This window comes from Pipistrellus hanaki (genome assembly GCF_964339955.1).
Source record: "Pipistrellus hanaki genome assembly, chromosome: 1".
Taxonomy (NCBI): Eukaryota; Metazoa; Chordata; class Mammalia; order Chiroptera; family Vespertilionidae; genus Pipistrellus; species Pipistrellus hanaki.
Genome location: NC_140503.1, coordinates 8,765,739 through 8,781,753, shown reverse-complemented (window position 1 = coordinate 8,781,753; position 16,015 = coordinate 8,765,739). Strand labels below are relative to the sequence as shown.

General features: G+C 41.8%; 1 protein-coding gene across 1 annotated transcript in view; it reads left to right on the top strand.

Annotated features, from left to right (window-relative positions):
- Window positions 1-16,015, top strand: part of CATSPERB (cation channel sperm associated auxiliary subunit beta) — a gene marked incomplete at its 5' end in the record, with an annotated part of 70,385 nt that overhangs the window by 35,017 nt on the left and 19,353 nt on the right. Inside the window, 3 exons of the mRNA XM_084866147.1 lie at window positions 4,955-5,109; window positions 9,466-9,653; window positions 12,153-12,464. Of these exons, the coding sequence (XP_084722273.1) occupies window positions 4,955-5,109; window positions 9,466-9,653; window positions 12,153-12,464 (655 nt within the window). The remainder of the gene's footprint in view (window positions 1-4,954; window positions 5,110-9,465; window positions 9,654-12,152; window positions 12,465-16,015) is intronic.

The window sequence follows — 16,015 nt, the reverse complement described above, 5'->3', positions numbered from 1 at the left end:
GTATATTGTGAGACTAAAGTCACCAGCAACAGCCTATGGATGAGATATAGGGTGTGAGAGGAATTAAGAACAACACGAAGGTTTTCGCATGGAGCAACAGGAATACTACAGTTGCCATAAATGGAGATGCAGAAGCCTAAGGATGAAGGAGAGCTGCACAGGATGGGGAGTTCAGTTTGGGATGAGTCCAGTCTGAGATGCCTGCCTGACCTGGGTCTGGAGCTGTCAGCAGACAGTTCGATATAAATCTGTTGTTCAGGGAAGAGAACGACTTGGGAGTTTTAAATTTGGGAGTCATACACATAAAGATGGCTTTTACACCCTAAAACTGGATGAGACTTCCAGAGACAGTGAGAGATGAGATATAAGATCTGAGAGCTGGGGCACTCCAGTGTTCAGGTTGTCAGCGACAGGAGGGCAGGTTTCTCAGAAGAGCCTGGCCCAGCTTGGGACGTGTGTGTGTGTGTGTGTGTGTGTGTGTGTGTGTGTGTGTGTAAACCACTCTTGTTCATCCTGAGACTCCAGCTTTCCCTCTGGCTCCACCCTCCATCCTCCAACCTCCATCCTCCATCCTCCATTCAGGGGACTCTCTTCTGGGTGGGCCTATGTCAGTCTGCCCACGGGAGTGCTGCTCCTCTACCAGAGAACTCCCAGTACCTCTCAACATGTTGCCTTGAGGCATGAGAGGAACACACGATACCACATTTGAAACAATATCTAATATAGTTTATGACCCAGTGCTCTTGACTATAACTCCCCTTGCCTGCCTGAGGGTTCTTTTCTCATTGCATCCTATCTATTCAGGAATCTGACATCCTGGTATTAGGAGGAGACACCCCTGTTAAGGGGAAGGTCCCCTCTTTTGTGCTAGACACCTTTAACATCAGCTCACCTGTCTGTCCTTCACCTACTTCAACACATGGGTTCTGTAATAAAATGGAGCCTGGAAAAGACTTCTGAGGGACTTAACAAAAACTGGCATGTATTTTACTAATTCTGGGGTCCTGGAGCCCTAGCCCCACCCCTTATTTAAATGAAGGAGATTTTATAAAGGACACTATTAAAAGTTCTCTAGTTATATTAGGTCAATATCAAGAGACCTTTGTGTTGTTGTTGTTTTTTTTCCCTAACAGGATTACTAAGATATAGTGAAATTGGATCAATTACTGATAAAATTTTCACATTATACTATGATCATATGGGATTCATACATAAACTGACTCCGGGTCGTTTTGAAGCTAATGACAGTTCTAACAGTATTTTTGGAAAGGTCAGTGATATACTACATTGAAGCAGTTGGCCATGTTTTAAGAACAAATGTCACATTTTATGTACAGAATGGAAAAGTAAATTCTTTGGGACAAACTCCTGTGAATGCACCTTACTATCCTTTCTAATAAAAGAGTGATATGCAAATTGACCATCATTTCAACACCCAAGATGGCTGCCCCCATGTGGTCAAAGATGGCCGCCATAAGATGGCCAGCAGGGGAGGGCAGTTGGGAGGGACCAGGCCTGCAAGGAAGGGCAGTTGGAGGCAATCAAGCCTACAGGGGAGGGAAGTTAGGGGTGACCAGACCTGCAGGAGAGGGCAGTTAAGTGCAATCAGGTTGGCAGGGGAACAGTTAAGCATCAATCAGGCTGGCAGGCAAGTGGTTAGGGAGTGATCAGGCTGGCAGGCAGAAGCAGTTAAGGGCAATCAGAAAGGCAGGCAGGCGAGCAGCTGGGAGCCAGCAGTCCTGGATTGTGAGAGGGAGGTCCAACTGCCTGTTTAGATCTGATCCCACCGGCATCGGGCCTTAAAAGGCAGCCACACATCCTTCGAGGGATCCCAGATTGGAGAGCGCAGGCTGGACTGCAGGACAGCCCCCTCCCGCTCCCCCCCTGCATGAATTTCATGCACCGGGCCTCTAGTATGTAACTGAAGGGAAACACCTCCATACACCAGAGCACATCTCCCAAGTCCTATTCAGGGTTACGTAGATTTAACTTTACCCTGGGCAGCCACACCCAATTTCTTCACAGCAAAGCACCACCAAGTAGTCTAAGCCAGACCCATTCCTGCCCCTCAGGTACCCGGTGGATGCTCTTCCTCCCAAGGCTGGCTTTAAGCAGACATGAGTGCTGTTTTTCCTACTGGTTTGCCCTTCTCTGCATGAACCCCACCTCCTCACCTCTTCTTTCTCTAACGCTAGCATAGGAAGGAGTTGTTATCTTTTTCACAGATGGAACTACATGCAGACTTTTCTAATAATCTTAGTGGATAATGTGCCCCTTGTGAAGGTACATATGCCAAAGAACGCATAGACAGGCAGGGAAAGGAGCTCTCCTCAACACATGGGCCAAGAAACAAACAGATTTTTTAAATTTATTTTTATTTTTATTTTTTTGCCTGGGGTGTAATAAAACCTGCCTAAAAAAAGAAAATAAAGAATGGAATAGAGCAGTGGTCGGCAAACTCATTAATCAACAGAGGGCAAATTGCAGTTTGCTGACCACTGGGATAGAGCACTCCAGATCTCCGGGCCAAGAAGGCGGTTGAAAAGACGGTGCTTTAGTCTGCATCCACATGGATGGACCTAGAGGCTATCGTGCTGAGTGAAATAAGCCCTACACAGCAAAACAAAGGCCGCACGCTTTCACTTAGATGTGGAATCTAAGAAAACAATAAAGACCTACAGGCAGAACAGAAATAGACTCATAGATACATGAGAACATTTTGGCAGTTGCTCGTGGGAGAGGGGCTGGGGAAGGGTGAAAGAGGTGAAGGGATTAAGAAGTACAAATTGGTAGTTCCAGAATAGTCACAGGGACATAACGTACAGCCTAGGGAATATAGTCAATAATATTCTAGTGCCAGGTAAGTAGTAGATTTATCAGGTGATCACTTTGTAAATTACATAAATGTCTAATCACTATGTTAGACATCTGAAACTAATACAATATTATTATGTCAGGTGTGACTGGGGGAAAAAACATTTTTTTTAATTATTTCAAGTAGGAAAAAAAAACAAAAGACAGTGTTTTGACTTCCCATCTGAGATACTGGTAGAGAGCAAGGCGGGAACCTTCTTGTGACAATAAAATGCAGCCATGTGACTCCCTGTGTACTTGGCAGTCTGTGGTGTGGTCTATGCATAAATACAAATCCCACTGAGGTGAGCAGGAAGGCAGAGCTAACCAAGAAGGTGGAACTAACTCAATTTCTTTCGGCCTTCGCAGTTTATAAAAAGATGTCTTCGTTCTCTTATGTAAACGTTTAAATAATAAAAATCAACCACCAATAGAAGTTTTTATTATAGTCAGGATGCGTTTAAGGAACTGGCACTCAATAGTCTCGCCTCCCTCCACCCCAAACAGGCCGTGTCTGCATCCTGTCTGGGCAAAAACAATCCCCGGGCTGTATGGGGCCCCGTGGCGTGCCAGGCGCTGTTGTGAGCTCTTAGTGCGAATAACAACTATTTACTTTCTGATGAGGAAGTGAGGCACAGCAAAGCGAAATAATCTATCCCAAAGTACGCCTACCCCTGGCTAGTGACTGGAAGCGGGCGCCTGTCCAGGCCCCTGGTGCCGGGGCCCGTGCGTTCAGGCGTCAGGACGCTGCCTTTCGCTGGACTGCACACACTTTTCGTGGCATGTTCTTGGCATCCCCGGGCCAGAATGTCATGCAGAATTCTAAAGCCTCTCAGCCTTCTCAGGGTCCTTAAGCCATCTGTTCTCAGTCCGCATCGATTCCCCTGGCATGTGTTTCCCATTCTCTCCCCTTCCCGGCGGGCTCCCAAATTTAGGAAACCAGGGAAAGGCGTAACAGAAAATCCACTCTGCACCCCCAACCAGTCTGCCACCCCTCACACCTCACCGCAGAGCAAAAAGGTCAGCTCCAACACCCCCTGGAGGGCTGGTCTCCATCTCTCCTCTCACCCCCTGAGAGTTCCCACAGGGACAGGACCAAGATCGGAGAGGGAACATTAGAAAAGAGACCCTAGAGCCATGGTCCGCAAACTGCGGCTCGAGAGCCACATGTGACTCTTTGGCCCCTTGAGTGTGGCTCTTCCACAAAATACCACGGCCTGGGCGAGTCTATTTGGAAAAAGTGACCTTAGAAGAAGTTTAAGTTTTAAAAATTTGGCTCTCCAAAGACATTTCAATCGTCGTAGTGTTGTTGTTGATAAATTGTTGCTCTGTTGACTAATGAGTTTGCCGACCACTGGACGAGAAGTCAGAAATCGGGCTGAAGGTGCCCGTGCTGAGTGTCAGGGAAAGGCTTGGGACCCAGAAGAAGTGAGACTGGCGTGTGCCACCAGAGCCGGGGCCTCCGCTGGGGCCAGAGCCGTGCGGAGCCACTGGCGTGGGCCTGGGATCAGCAGCTTCCCCGCGCGGACAGGCACTTCCCAGCTCCTTCCCCAAATGACACTGAGCAAGAACCGAGTTTAACACCTGCACCTCCGACTCCTCCTCCAGTGCCCAGGCACCCTTCGGCTCCAGCCTCCTGAAAGAGCGCTGGGCCCTACAGGAAGCTTTGACCCCAGAATTCCTTTTCCTCCTCCGCAGAAAAACCCCTCTTCCACCGAAACCGGTTTGGCTCAGTGGTAGAGCGTCGGTCTGCGGACTGAAAGGTCCCAGGTTTGATTCCAGTCAGGGGCATGTACATTGGTTGCAAGCGCATCCCCGGTGGGGGGTGTGCAGGAGGCAGCTGGTCAGTGTTTCTCATTGACGTTTCTAGCTCTCTATCTCGCTCCCTTCCTCTCTGTAAAAAAAATCAATAATTTTTTTTTTTTGAAAAAAAGAAAAACACCTCTTCCCGGGCACACACGGCTATTTGAGCATATCGCTCCCCTGGGTTAAGCAAAGCAGCCTTGTTTGGCGGTGGGACTGGAAACAAATCTGCTGCCCACGTTTGGTCATAACTGGAGTACAAAACGGTTTAAATGCACAACTTTTTCTCCTGCGCCAGGCTGCTGATATGGGCTTTGAGACTGCACTGGCCCCAGAGTTTATTACCCTGAACGAGGTTATCTTTTATGCCTACGTGCCTGCGAATGAATCCCAGGACACTGTCCACACCAAGAAATTCAGCAACATTCACCTGGGAAAAGTGATCAACTCCAGGTAGTCAACTGACGGTGCCTCCTCTCGTCTCCTTAGACTGCACCCTGGTTTCTAGATTCTCGATTCTGAGGTTGCTTTTTGGAGTGGTTTTTCTGGGTAAAATATCTGGCCTCCCAAGGCCCAATATATTTGTAGACTTTGCAGCTTTAACACACGTACATGTATTAAATATGTTGCTTGATTTGACTAAATGTATTCTTTAGCTATGGTTACCTCCTCCTGTGATTTGCCTTTTTCATACCACATTATGCTTTTTGAGTTTCATGAGCTTCATAAATTACTTGATATTGATATATGCATCTATAATTGACTCTCATGAACATACCACAATTTATTGAACTATTCTCCTATGTTGTCTGATGGTAGTTGTAAACTTTTGCTATTTATTTTTAAGCTTCTAACCTACCTAGAATTGATGTGTGTAGTGGGAAGTGGGAATCTGAATTCTTTCTCTCTCTTTCTCTCTCTCTCTCTCTCTAATCAATTGTCCTAGGGATCCCCACTGATCTACAGTGTCACCCCATGACATATCATAGTTTCATATATGCATTGGCCTGTTTCTGGCCCCTCTTTTATTTCATTACTGATGTATCTTCCCTATGTCACGCTTCTACGCATATTCTCTAACCATATAACAAGTTAATAGCACCCCCTCCTGGTTTTTCTTGGCCTTTGTTCTTGCATTTACATGTGAGATTCAGCATGTCAGGTTCATTAAGGGAAAAAAACCACCAAAACCCACAACTGTGAACAGAAATGACCTCTCGCAGCCACATGCTGCCCTCCATCTGCAGTCAGATCTTGGGTGGATGTTCCTTGCTCTTCTCGCAGTGAGGCTGCTCTCCTTGGTTCTCTTAGAGTGGGAGGCCGAGACAGTGGCCGGCCCTCCTACAGAGAGAAGGGGTTATCATTCTACGCTTCCCTCTTCTGCAGTGTTTCCTTTCCTCTGCCCCAGGGGTGGGTGAGTGGCTTTGCTTCCCCACTCTCTCAGTAGCTTACAGCTTTTGCTTCCCCGGGGAGAGAGGGAGAGAGGGAGGGGGCCGGGCTTCAGCGCCAGCACCCCCAGACACTTTACCCCACCAATGATCACCTCTTCTGAGGCCTGGGTGCAAGAGTGTCTGATGCCCACCCCTCTGTGGCTTCAGGCTTTTGCTGTCTATGAAAGAAGGTTCAGGGAAGTGGGTGATGCTTCCTGCCTGTTCCCTCCTCATCCTCGGATTCCCCGTGCTGCCTGGTCTTCAGCTGGCACCGATCTTCCCCGTGAGCCTCCAGGGAAGCCCGGGGAGGGAGCTTGCGAGTACAAACTCCCCTTATAACGGTGCCACTCCCACCCACCACCCCCAGCTACTGTTGGCATTAACTATTACTTCATATTAGTTTCAGGTGTAAGCCATAATGGTTAGATATTTATATAACTTACAAAGCAATCCCCCCCATAAATCTAGTACCCACCTGGCACCAAACATGGGTATTAATGATCGTATTGATTCTATTACCCTCTGCTGTACTTTACATCCCTGGTTCTGTTTTGTAACTACCAATTTGTACTTTTTTTTTTTCTTAAATATATTTTATTGAAATTTTTTTTTTTGAAGGAAAGAAAGGGTATAGAGAGTTAGTAACATCAATGAGAGAGAAACATCCATCAGCTGCCTCTTGCACACTCCCTACTGGGTATGTGCCGGCACATGCCCTTCACCGGAATTGAACCCGGGACCCTTGAGACACTCCATTCACTGAGCCAAACCAGCGAGAACCCAATTTGTACTTCTTAATCCCTTCATCTTTTTCACCCAGCCCCCCAGCCACCTTCCTGCCACAACTATCAGACTGTTCTCTGTGTCTACAAGTCTGTTTCTGCTTTGTTTGTTCGTTTATGTTGCTCTTTAGACTCCACGTGCAAGTGAAGTCATGTGGTGTGTGTGTTTCTCTGACTTCTGTCACTTAACGGTGCCTCGGCATTTCCGGATCCATGTGCCCGCCTTTGGCGGTTTTAGCATTTTAGCTCACTCTGCCCTCTTGCCTTGTGGCCAGCACTGCATTTCCGCCTCCCCTGCTTCTACGGAGGGAAGGCTGTCCCGTGTCCACACCTTCCTTGGGGTGGCTCATTCCCCTGGACTCCTGGTTAGTTGGTTATCTTGTGGCCTTGGTTCAATGATGGGCTTACGTGTTGACTTTGTGCTTTCTCTATTTCTTCTTGTTTGGGTGTGCATCTTTCTGGATTTAAAGCAAAAGTAAAAGTCTTGCAATTGACTTTGTGTATTAAAAACTTTCAAATTTGCTCAATTCTTTTAATAATTCCAGTACTGTTACTATATATTCCTTTGGGTTTTCTGAGTAGAAATTTTTCTAGGTAGATAATCATATCACCTGCAAAGAACTTGTTTTGTTTATTCCTTAACGCTTCTTAGCATATTGTACCTTTTTCCTGTTGCAGTGTCCAGGACCTTGTTAAATAGAAAAGGAAGATCCTGGGTGTCTTTGTCCAGTCAGCTCCACCCCCATGGCCTAAATCACATCCGAAAAGCCTCACTTTCTAACACCATCACCTTGGCGTTAGACTTTCAACCATCTTTATTAAGATGCTACATAAGCTGCAAGTTCTACCCTGTTTCCCCGAAAATAAGACAGTGACTGATATTAATTTTTGCTCCCAAAGATGTGCTAGGTCTTATTTTCAGGGGATGTCTTATTTTTCCATGAAGAAGAATACGGTACACATTTATTGTTAAATGAAAATAAAGGAAATTTATTACCTGTATACGGTACGGTAGTATGGTAGTTCTCAACACAAACCAGACAAACTGTGAATCCTACAGTATCAAGGATTTACTCATTTATTCAATGACAATCATGTCATCATCTTCTGGAACATCATCATAACAATCCAATTCCTGAATTTCCTGGTGAATTTCTTGTGACCCCATTTCTTTCAGAATCAGTGGACCAAATCTCTCATGTTTAGCCTAGGGGGGCCTTATATTTCACTCAGAAGGGGTATGCCTTATATTTTACTCAGAAGGAAACCTGTAAGTAGGTCTTATTTTCGGAGGATGTCTTGTTTTCGGGGAAACATGGTAACCACTCCTTTGAGTTAGTAATCACTGAGTTTCTCCTGTGTATGAGCATGCCACACATGTGTCTTTTGTCAGTTTGATTTGCAAGGTCCCGGCCACAGAACCTAGGAGGGTAGAGGAAAAAAAGGCTCCTACAGTTTATTTTGGTTAACAGTTCTTTTGTCAGATATGTCTCTTGCAAATATTTTCTCGAGGTCTGTGGCTTGTCTAATTCTCTTGACCGTGTTGTTCATAGAGGAGAAGTTTTTAATTTTAACGAAGTACAGCTTATCAATTATTTTCTTTCATGGATTGTACCTTTGATATTGTAGGTAAAAAGTCACTGCCATACCCAAGATTATCTAGATTTTTTTCTCCCTAGGTTATCTTCTAGGATTTAATAAGTTTGAATTTTATATTTAAGTATATGGCCCATTTTGAGTTAATTTTTGTAAAGGATGTAAGGTCTGTATCTAGATTTTTTTTTTTTTTTTTGCATGTGGGTGTCCTAGGTTAATATTTTTTAAATAGATTGTTTTTTTCTTGATTATAAAGTACATGCCCATTGTAGAAGTTTCTTAAATACAGATAAATATAAAGAAGAAAATGGAAATAATAACTGTTAACACTTTGCTGAATTACTGGTTAGTTCTTTTAATATGCATTTTAACAGTCTTCACTTGCTTCTTTCCTGTAGACATTGTAATATAACCACCTTCCACGTGTAATTAAAAACTCTGTAAATATCATGGTAATAGTAGCATTGTGTCTAAGAAGGTCATGTACCGTAGTAACATCTACTTAATTTTCTTATTGTAATTCTTATTTCTAACTTTTATCATAATTCTGTGATGGACATCCTTATGTGGAAAGATTCCACTCTCACATTCCCCGCTGCTGTGTTATTTCCGTAGGATGGAGCCTTATAAGTAGACTTATGAAATCAGAGGGAAACAAATAATGCTACCGCTCTAAGTGGATATCAAATTACCAAATTTACTTTCTAGGAAGTTTGCATGGATTTATAATACCTTTATTAGTGGACACATGCCTTTCTCCACTCAAATCTTACCACTCCTGAACCTGACATTTAAGAGATCTTTGCCAATTTGATAGGTGAAAACTTGTGTTCCCTTGCTGTAGTTGGCATTGTGTTAGTTAATGAGATTGAAGTACTAATCAAATGTTGCTTTGGTAGCCATCTGTGTGGTATATTTTGTTTGTAAATTATGTGTTCATAAACTTGCTCATTCAAGCCACAGTTTTATCCACATTCCCTAATGTGTGCTGCTTTGTTTAGGAAAACTGGACATGCATACATAAGGAAGTTATTGCAACACAACATTCCTGAAGGGTTTTTGTCTGCAGTTATTGCAGAAGTAATCGATCCTTTTGATGTAGAAGATGTGAGTGAGAGCTCCTGTTTGTCTAGTTCCCTTTCCATTAATCAAGAAGGAAAATTCTATAAACTTACTCTTCAAACACAAAGTAAGTGTGATAATATAATATAGTTCTTATGGCTAATAAAAATTAAAAATTATCTTTTGAAAAGGCCATTCATGATCACTTATGGAACAATATATTTCAAAATTTAGTCCAATTGGCAATCTACAGAAGTATACAACTATGTAGTTTTCTGAAGGAATTTTATATTTATTATGTAATGAAACCTAGCTATAATTTCATTGATATTTACATCAATAGTATTATTTATTATTTAAACCTATGAATTTTTTTATTAAATAGTATTCAGGAGGAACAAAAAGAAATGGGATGTTTGTGCAGACGTTGCCCTTCATAATAAAATAATTTTGAATAACTATTATGTAGGATGTTTCTAGTCCAAATGGTTATATGATAGATACATAGCAAAACTTAGTATAATTTTTGTAAAAATTTTGGTTTTACTCTGAGTAAATAGGAAGTCATTGGAGGAGTTTTGAACACAAAGTGACATGACTGGACTTACGTTTTAATAAGATCCACTTTGGCTTTTGTGTTGAGAATAGACTGGGCAGATGATGGAGAAAGGGCAAGAAGGAAAGCAGAGAAACCAGGAGACCATTACAATAATCAGGTGAGAGGTCATATGAAATTTAAGAAGCCTGTTGCTCATCCAAGTGGAAAAATAAGGCAGATGTTTAGAAAGACAAGGCTGGCACTCAGGTGTAACATCTGGACTGGAGAGATAACTTTGAGCAGTCAGCATACGCATGATAGTTGATGCTATGAGACCAGATGAGGAAATGATTGTAGGTATAGAAAGGAAAAGGTCTGAGGTCCAACCCCTGGAATTCCAACAATTAGTAGTTCAGAAGATGCAGAAGAATTAGAAAGGAGACCGGAAGCTCTGCTCAGAGGAGAACTGAGTGAAGATGTTTAGATGCTCCCAATAAGTCAGGTAAGGTGAGGAAAGAAAACTGGCCAGTGGGTTTCCTGTGAAAGTCATTGGTAACTCTGACAAAAGCTGTGGTTGGGTGGAGTAGTACAGGCCAAAATCTAATTGGATTAAAGTAAAAAAAACATGGGAGGAGAGAAACTGAAGACCCATGAATAAAGTAACTCAGGGAATCTCCCTATAAAGGGAAGGAGAGACCTTACCTGGCAGCTGAGGGGCAGGGGCGGGGGTGAGGATTTGTTGGTGTGTCTGATATGGGAGAAATTAGAGCATGTGTGCATAATCCAGGGAATTATGAGGTTCTTTTCCGACTACTTCTAGTTATTATTTCAGGATAAGGTAAGTATTCTTGATATGTTTCATGACCTATTTAAAACCCTTGATAATGAAGAGGAAAAAAGAGAGAGAGAGAGAGAGAGAGAGAGAGAGAGAGAGAGAGAGAGAGAGAGAGAGAGAGAGAGAATATTTGATAATGATGCCCTCCCTCTCCTTGAAATAGCCTTATTTTGGCTTCTCTTGGATTCTCTCGGATGGCTTTTCTCTGATCAGTTCTTCTTTGTCTGCTTTTCGGAGTCCTTCCATTCCTTACATGATTGTGTTGCTTACATTCCCGCCCTAGAGCTTCTTCTCTTCTAAATCTCCATGCTCTCCCTAAACAACCAATTATTCATCCATTCAACAAGTATTTTTTGAGCACCTTCCATGTAATAGGCAGACCTTCAGGTACCGGGAAGCACTGACTATGTTATCCTTCTCTTATAGAATCACAGTCAGGATTCAAGGTCAAAACTTGGCAGTTTTACAGTAAAGAAATCCGCTTTCTTATAATTACTTAGGCCTGCATGTTTGTTTGTTTTTTCTCTCTGTTGATAATGTTACAAAATCCATTTCACCCTTCACACTGTCTCATTTCAGAAGGTAGTGACTTTACCAGCCCGAGTGTCTCTAAAAACAAAAAGAAACAGATTCAAACCCCTAGCCAATCTGCAGTGGACATATAGCATGAGATAGACCAGATCTTCACTTTTTAAAGCTAAAAACAAATTTAAAAAAATTAAAAAAATCCATTTCATAATCAAGTGTAAAGTATAGGTTTGTGCTTGACGTATTCGTGACACACTTTCTATAAAATAATTTGATTTATAATCTGAAATCTGGCAGATGTGTTTTATGGTTAAGACCGTAGTTTAAAAACTTGCCCTGGCCAGTTTTGCTCAGTGATTAGAGCGTCGGCCCTCGGCCTGAAGGGTTGTAGGTTCCATTCCAGCCAAGGGCACGTACGTCGATTGCAGGCTCGATCCCTGTCCAGTCAAGGTGCATGCAGGAGGTAACCAGTTGATGTATCTCTCTCACATCGATGTTTCTCTCTGTGTGTCTCTCTCCCCTCCCTTCCACTCTCTCTAAAAATCAAGGGGAAAAATATCCTCAGGTGAGAATGAACAAAACATACACACACATACACACAAAATAAAAATGCAAATAGTGTGTTCATCAGTTTTGTCTGCCAGAATGCTGGAAGAACAGTGGCTGTTTTATTTCATAGCAAATCATTTCTGTTCTAGCTTCAGGTGTTGTTTCTTCATTTCAAGATTCGGATATAGAGAAGACGGTGCTGCTTCCTGGTCACAGCAGCTTCCTGATCACAAGCATTGTAGATAACAAAACTGCTCTAGCTATTGCCACCATGCCTGGAAGAGTTCCCAACGGCAAGACTTTTGTAACAGAGTCCTGGTTCTTATATGACTTTAGAGAAAAGAATGGACGAAAATGGAATATATACTCAAAACCATGTAATTATTGGTTTCAGCAACATGATGATTCACTATCCCTCAGTGTCCTGAAATACATTGATCTGGGGAAATCTCAGACCTTAGAAGTTAAGGTCATACCTAATACTAAAGGTAGGTTTATTTTTATTGGGAAACATCAAAAGGAAATGTTTTTGTTTGCCTTGAATGTGAAATATGCACTAATATTTTTCTTCTTTTTAAAAACATTTTTTATTGATTTCAGGGGTGAAGAGGGGAAGGAGAGAGCGAGTAAGAGAGAGAAATATCAATGATGAGAGAGAATCATTGATCAGCTGCCACCTGCATGCCCCTCACTAGGAATCCAGACTGCAACTTGGGCATGTGCCCTGATGGGGAATTGATCCGGGACTTCTAGCTCATAGGTCAATGCTCAATCACTGAACCATGCCAACGAGGATATTTTTCTTTATCTTTGGTTTCCAGAATAGCTGGCATCCTACTTATAACAGTATTAGCTTCTAATTATTGAGCACTTACTATGTGTGAGCTTCTGTATTAAATGATTTTTATATTTTTTAATTAAATGTTTATAACAACTCTAAAGGGCTAGACTATAACCCTCATTTTACAAATGAGGAAAAAGAGGTTCCATTAGCAGGCCAAGCTTACATGGGATTTTAGTTTAGATTTTTTGCTTTCCTCTGAAAAGAAAACCTTTTAGTAACCTTGGATTTTTATAATTATTTAAAGTATTTATTTAAAGCCAAATAATGGTTTTTAAATAAAATTTTAAACCTTTCCCCACTTTTTCAGTCATTTATTTATTTAAAAAATAATAACAAGCCCTAGCTGGTTTGGCTCAGTAATAGAGCATTGGTCCTTGGACTGAAGGGTCTGAGTTTGATTCCAGTCAAGCGCATGTATGTTGGTTGCGTGCTTGATCCCTCATGTAGGAGTCAACCAATTGATGTGTCTCTCTCACATCAATGTTTCTCTCTTTCTCTCCCCCTCTTTCTAAAAATTAATTCTAAAAAATAATGAAATATTAATTATGATGGAGAAATGGCATACTGGGGGGAAAAACAAAACAAAAAATTTAAGTATTAACTGAGCTAGAAAGAGAGGAAGGAAAAGAGGAAAGAGAAGAAAAGCTTGTCACCAGAAATGAAGAGGGTGACAAAAAATGAGCTAATGTGTGGTTTCCCACAGGATCTGAGGGGTATAGGCTATCTAAGCAGAGGGATGGATTATAATTCCCAAATCTCGGCAGAAGATGTGGCTTCTTCCTACTTTGTGTTAGGAAATTGGAACTGAGACCGTTAAACCATAAAGAGGGGATTAGGAAAACTGTACATACCACCACTCAAAGAGGAACTAGGGAGATGATCATTTCCATGGGACTCAAAGGGGAGAAAAAAAATCTCCTGTGAAAGACCCAAACCCCAAGGCTGAGCAACACCAGAAAGTACTCACCAGATGCAGGAATCTGAAGCTGAGAAATGATTATAACCCCAGAGAACCAGCATAAGCTAGCACAAAACCCTTTGTAGGATATTTTCATAACCCAAGTAATGTGGACTTGGGTTATGAAAAAATTAACCTTCACTAAACATGAATGGAGGACAAAAATTCAAACTATGCAAAAAAATGAATCTGCAGAAGAGAGGATCAATAGGCACAGGAGCCGAAACCAGTTTGACTCAGTGGATAGAGCGTCGGTCTATGGACTGAAGGGTCCCAAGTTTGATTCCGGTCAAGGGCATGTACATTGGTTGTGGGGGTGTGCAGGAGGCAGCTGGTCGATGTTTCTAGCTCTCTATCCCTCACCCTTCCTCTCTGTAAAAAATCAATAAAATATATATATTTTTAAATAGGCATAGGAAATAGAAAAATTTAATCTCCAAGAGCTTGACGTAATAGAAATATCCAAAAGACATTAAAAAAAATAAGCACACATAAAACTTTTACAGAGGTAAATGAAGATATATGAACCATAATAGAAGCTTATATGAAAAACAGAACCAAATATAATTTATGTAAATGAAAACTATGTTTTTTGGGGGGCGGGAGAGAGGAAGACATCAATTTCTATTTTCATCATACTATGAACTAAATATCCTGAAAAACTTCTTTCTGAAACCCTTGAAATTCTTTCTCATTGATTGTAATACTAATTGTCCACATTTCATTCATTAGGGTTTCGATTTTATGATTTTAGCTTTCCATTTCTTTAATTTGTGTAGATTTGTTTTGGCGCGTTTTTAAGTGGCTAGCTAGTTGTTCCATCATCATTTATTGAATAGTGTATCTCCACTGATTTCAAAATACAACTTTATCTTAATATATAGCTTACCTATTGTTTTTACCATTTTTAGACTTTCGGATTCTGTTCATTTATTGTCTCTTTATAAACTGGCCCAAATTTCACAATATTCTAATTATTTTAGGTTTAATATACAGTATACCAAATTCTTGTTAAATGGTGCAGTTTTACTTATTGAGTTTGATGGAAGCACATAGTTATCAGCAAATTAACTTAGTTGCCTTCTTGTGAAGAAAAGCATTCAAGGAATGTGTCATTCAAGGAATGGTCCTGGGACCAGTCGCATCTGTGCTACCTGGAGCTTATGAGAAATTCAAGCCCAGCTGGTGTTGCTCAGTTTTTGAGTGTTGATTCATGAGCCAAGAGGTTATAGTTTGATTCCCAATTAGGACACATGCTCAGCTTGTGGGCTTGATCCCCAGTTAGGAGTTCTCTCTTATCATCATTGATATTTCTCTCTCTCTTTCTCTCTCTCTCTCTCTCCTCTTCCCCTCAAAAATCAAATAAAAATATTTTTTTAAAAAAGGAAAGAAAAAAAGAAAGTAATTCAACATCTTTTGTGGTTTCACTTGAGTTTTAGGGTTGTTTTCCCTATTTCTGTGAAAAACTCCATTGGAATTTTGATAGGAATTGAATTGAACCTGTAGGCTGCTTTAGGTAATATGGACATTTTAACAATATTTATTCTTGCAATCCTTAAACCCACGTAAAGGCATTCTTAGACCCTATTTCCCCCACACTAACAAACAATGCTCCAGGCTCCAGCTGGCTGTCCTATAAATTTAACTCAGTTCTGACACTATCTTTCCAGGATGGCATCAGAGTCGATGACAGTTTTGTTCCACAGAACTGCCCCATTCAACTTCAGAATACCAGTTGCAAGCCCAGGTTGCTACCTGTGCTTCAGACTGATGGGCTACCCCCTCGGGTTCAATTACTGTGCTAGAGCAGTTCACAGAACTCAAAGAAGCATGTTACTTACTGGATCACCAGTTTATTATGAAAGGAGATGATAAAGGATGCAGGAGAACCTCCAGATGGAAGCTCTGCAGAGGTCAAAGTATGGGGAAAGGGTGCCAGGGTTTTTATGCCTCTGCAGGCACCCTCCTGCCCAGTGCCTCCCTGTAGTCACCAACCTGGAAGCTCTCTGAATCCTGTCCTTTTGGGTTTTAATAGAGCTTGATTACATACGCATAATTCATTAAATCTTTGGGCATTGGATTGATCTATCTTGTGTGTTGGGGAAGGGGGTAGGAGAAGGATTGGAAATTCTAATCTGCTAATCATGTGGTTAGTTCTCCTGGTAAGTGACTCCCTTCATGAGAGAGTCATCTTATCAGCCTAATAAAATGCATTTTATGTGATTCTCCGCCCTTAG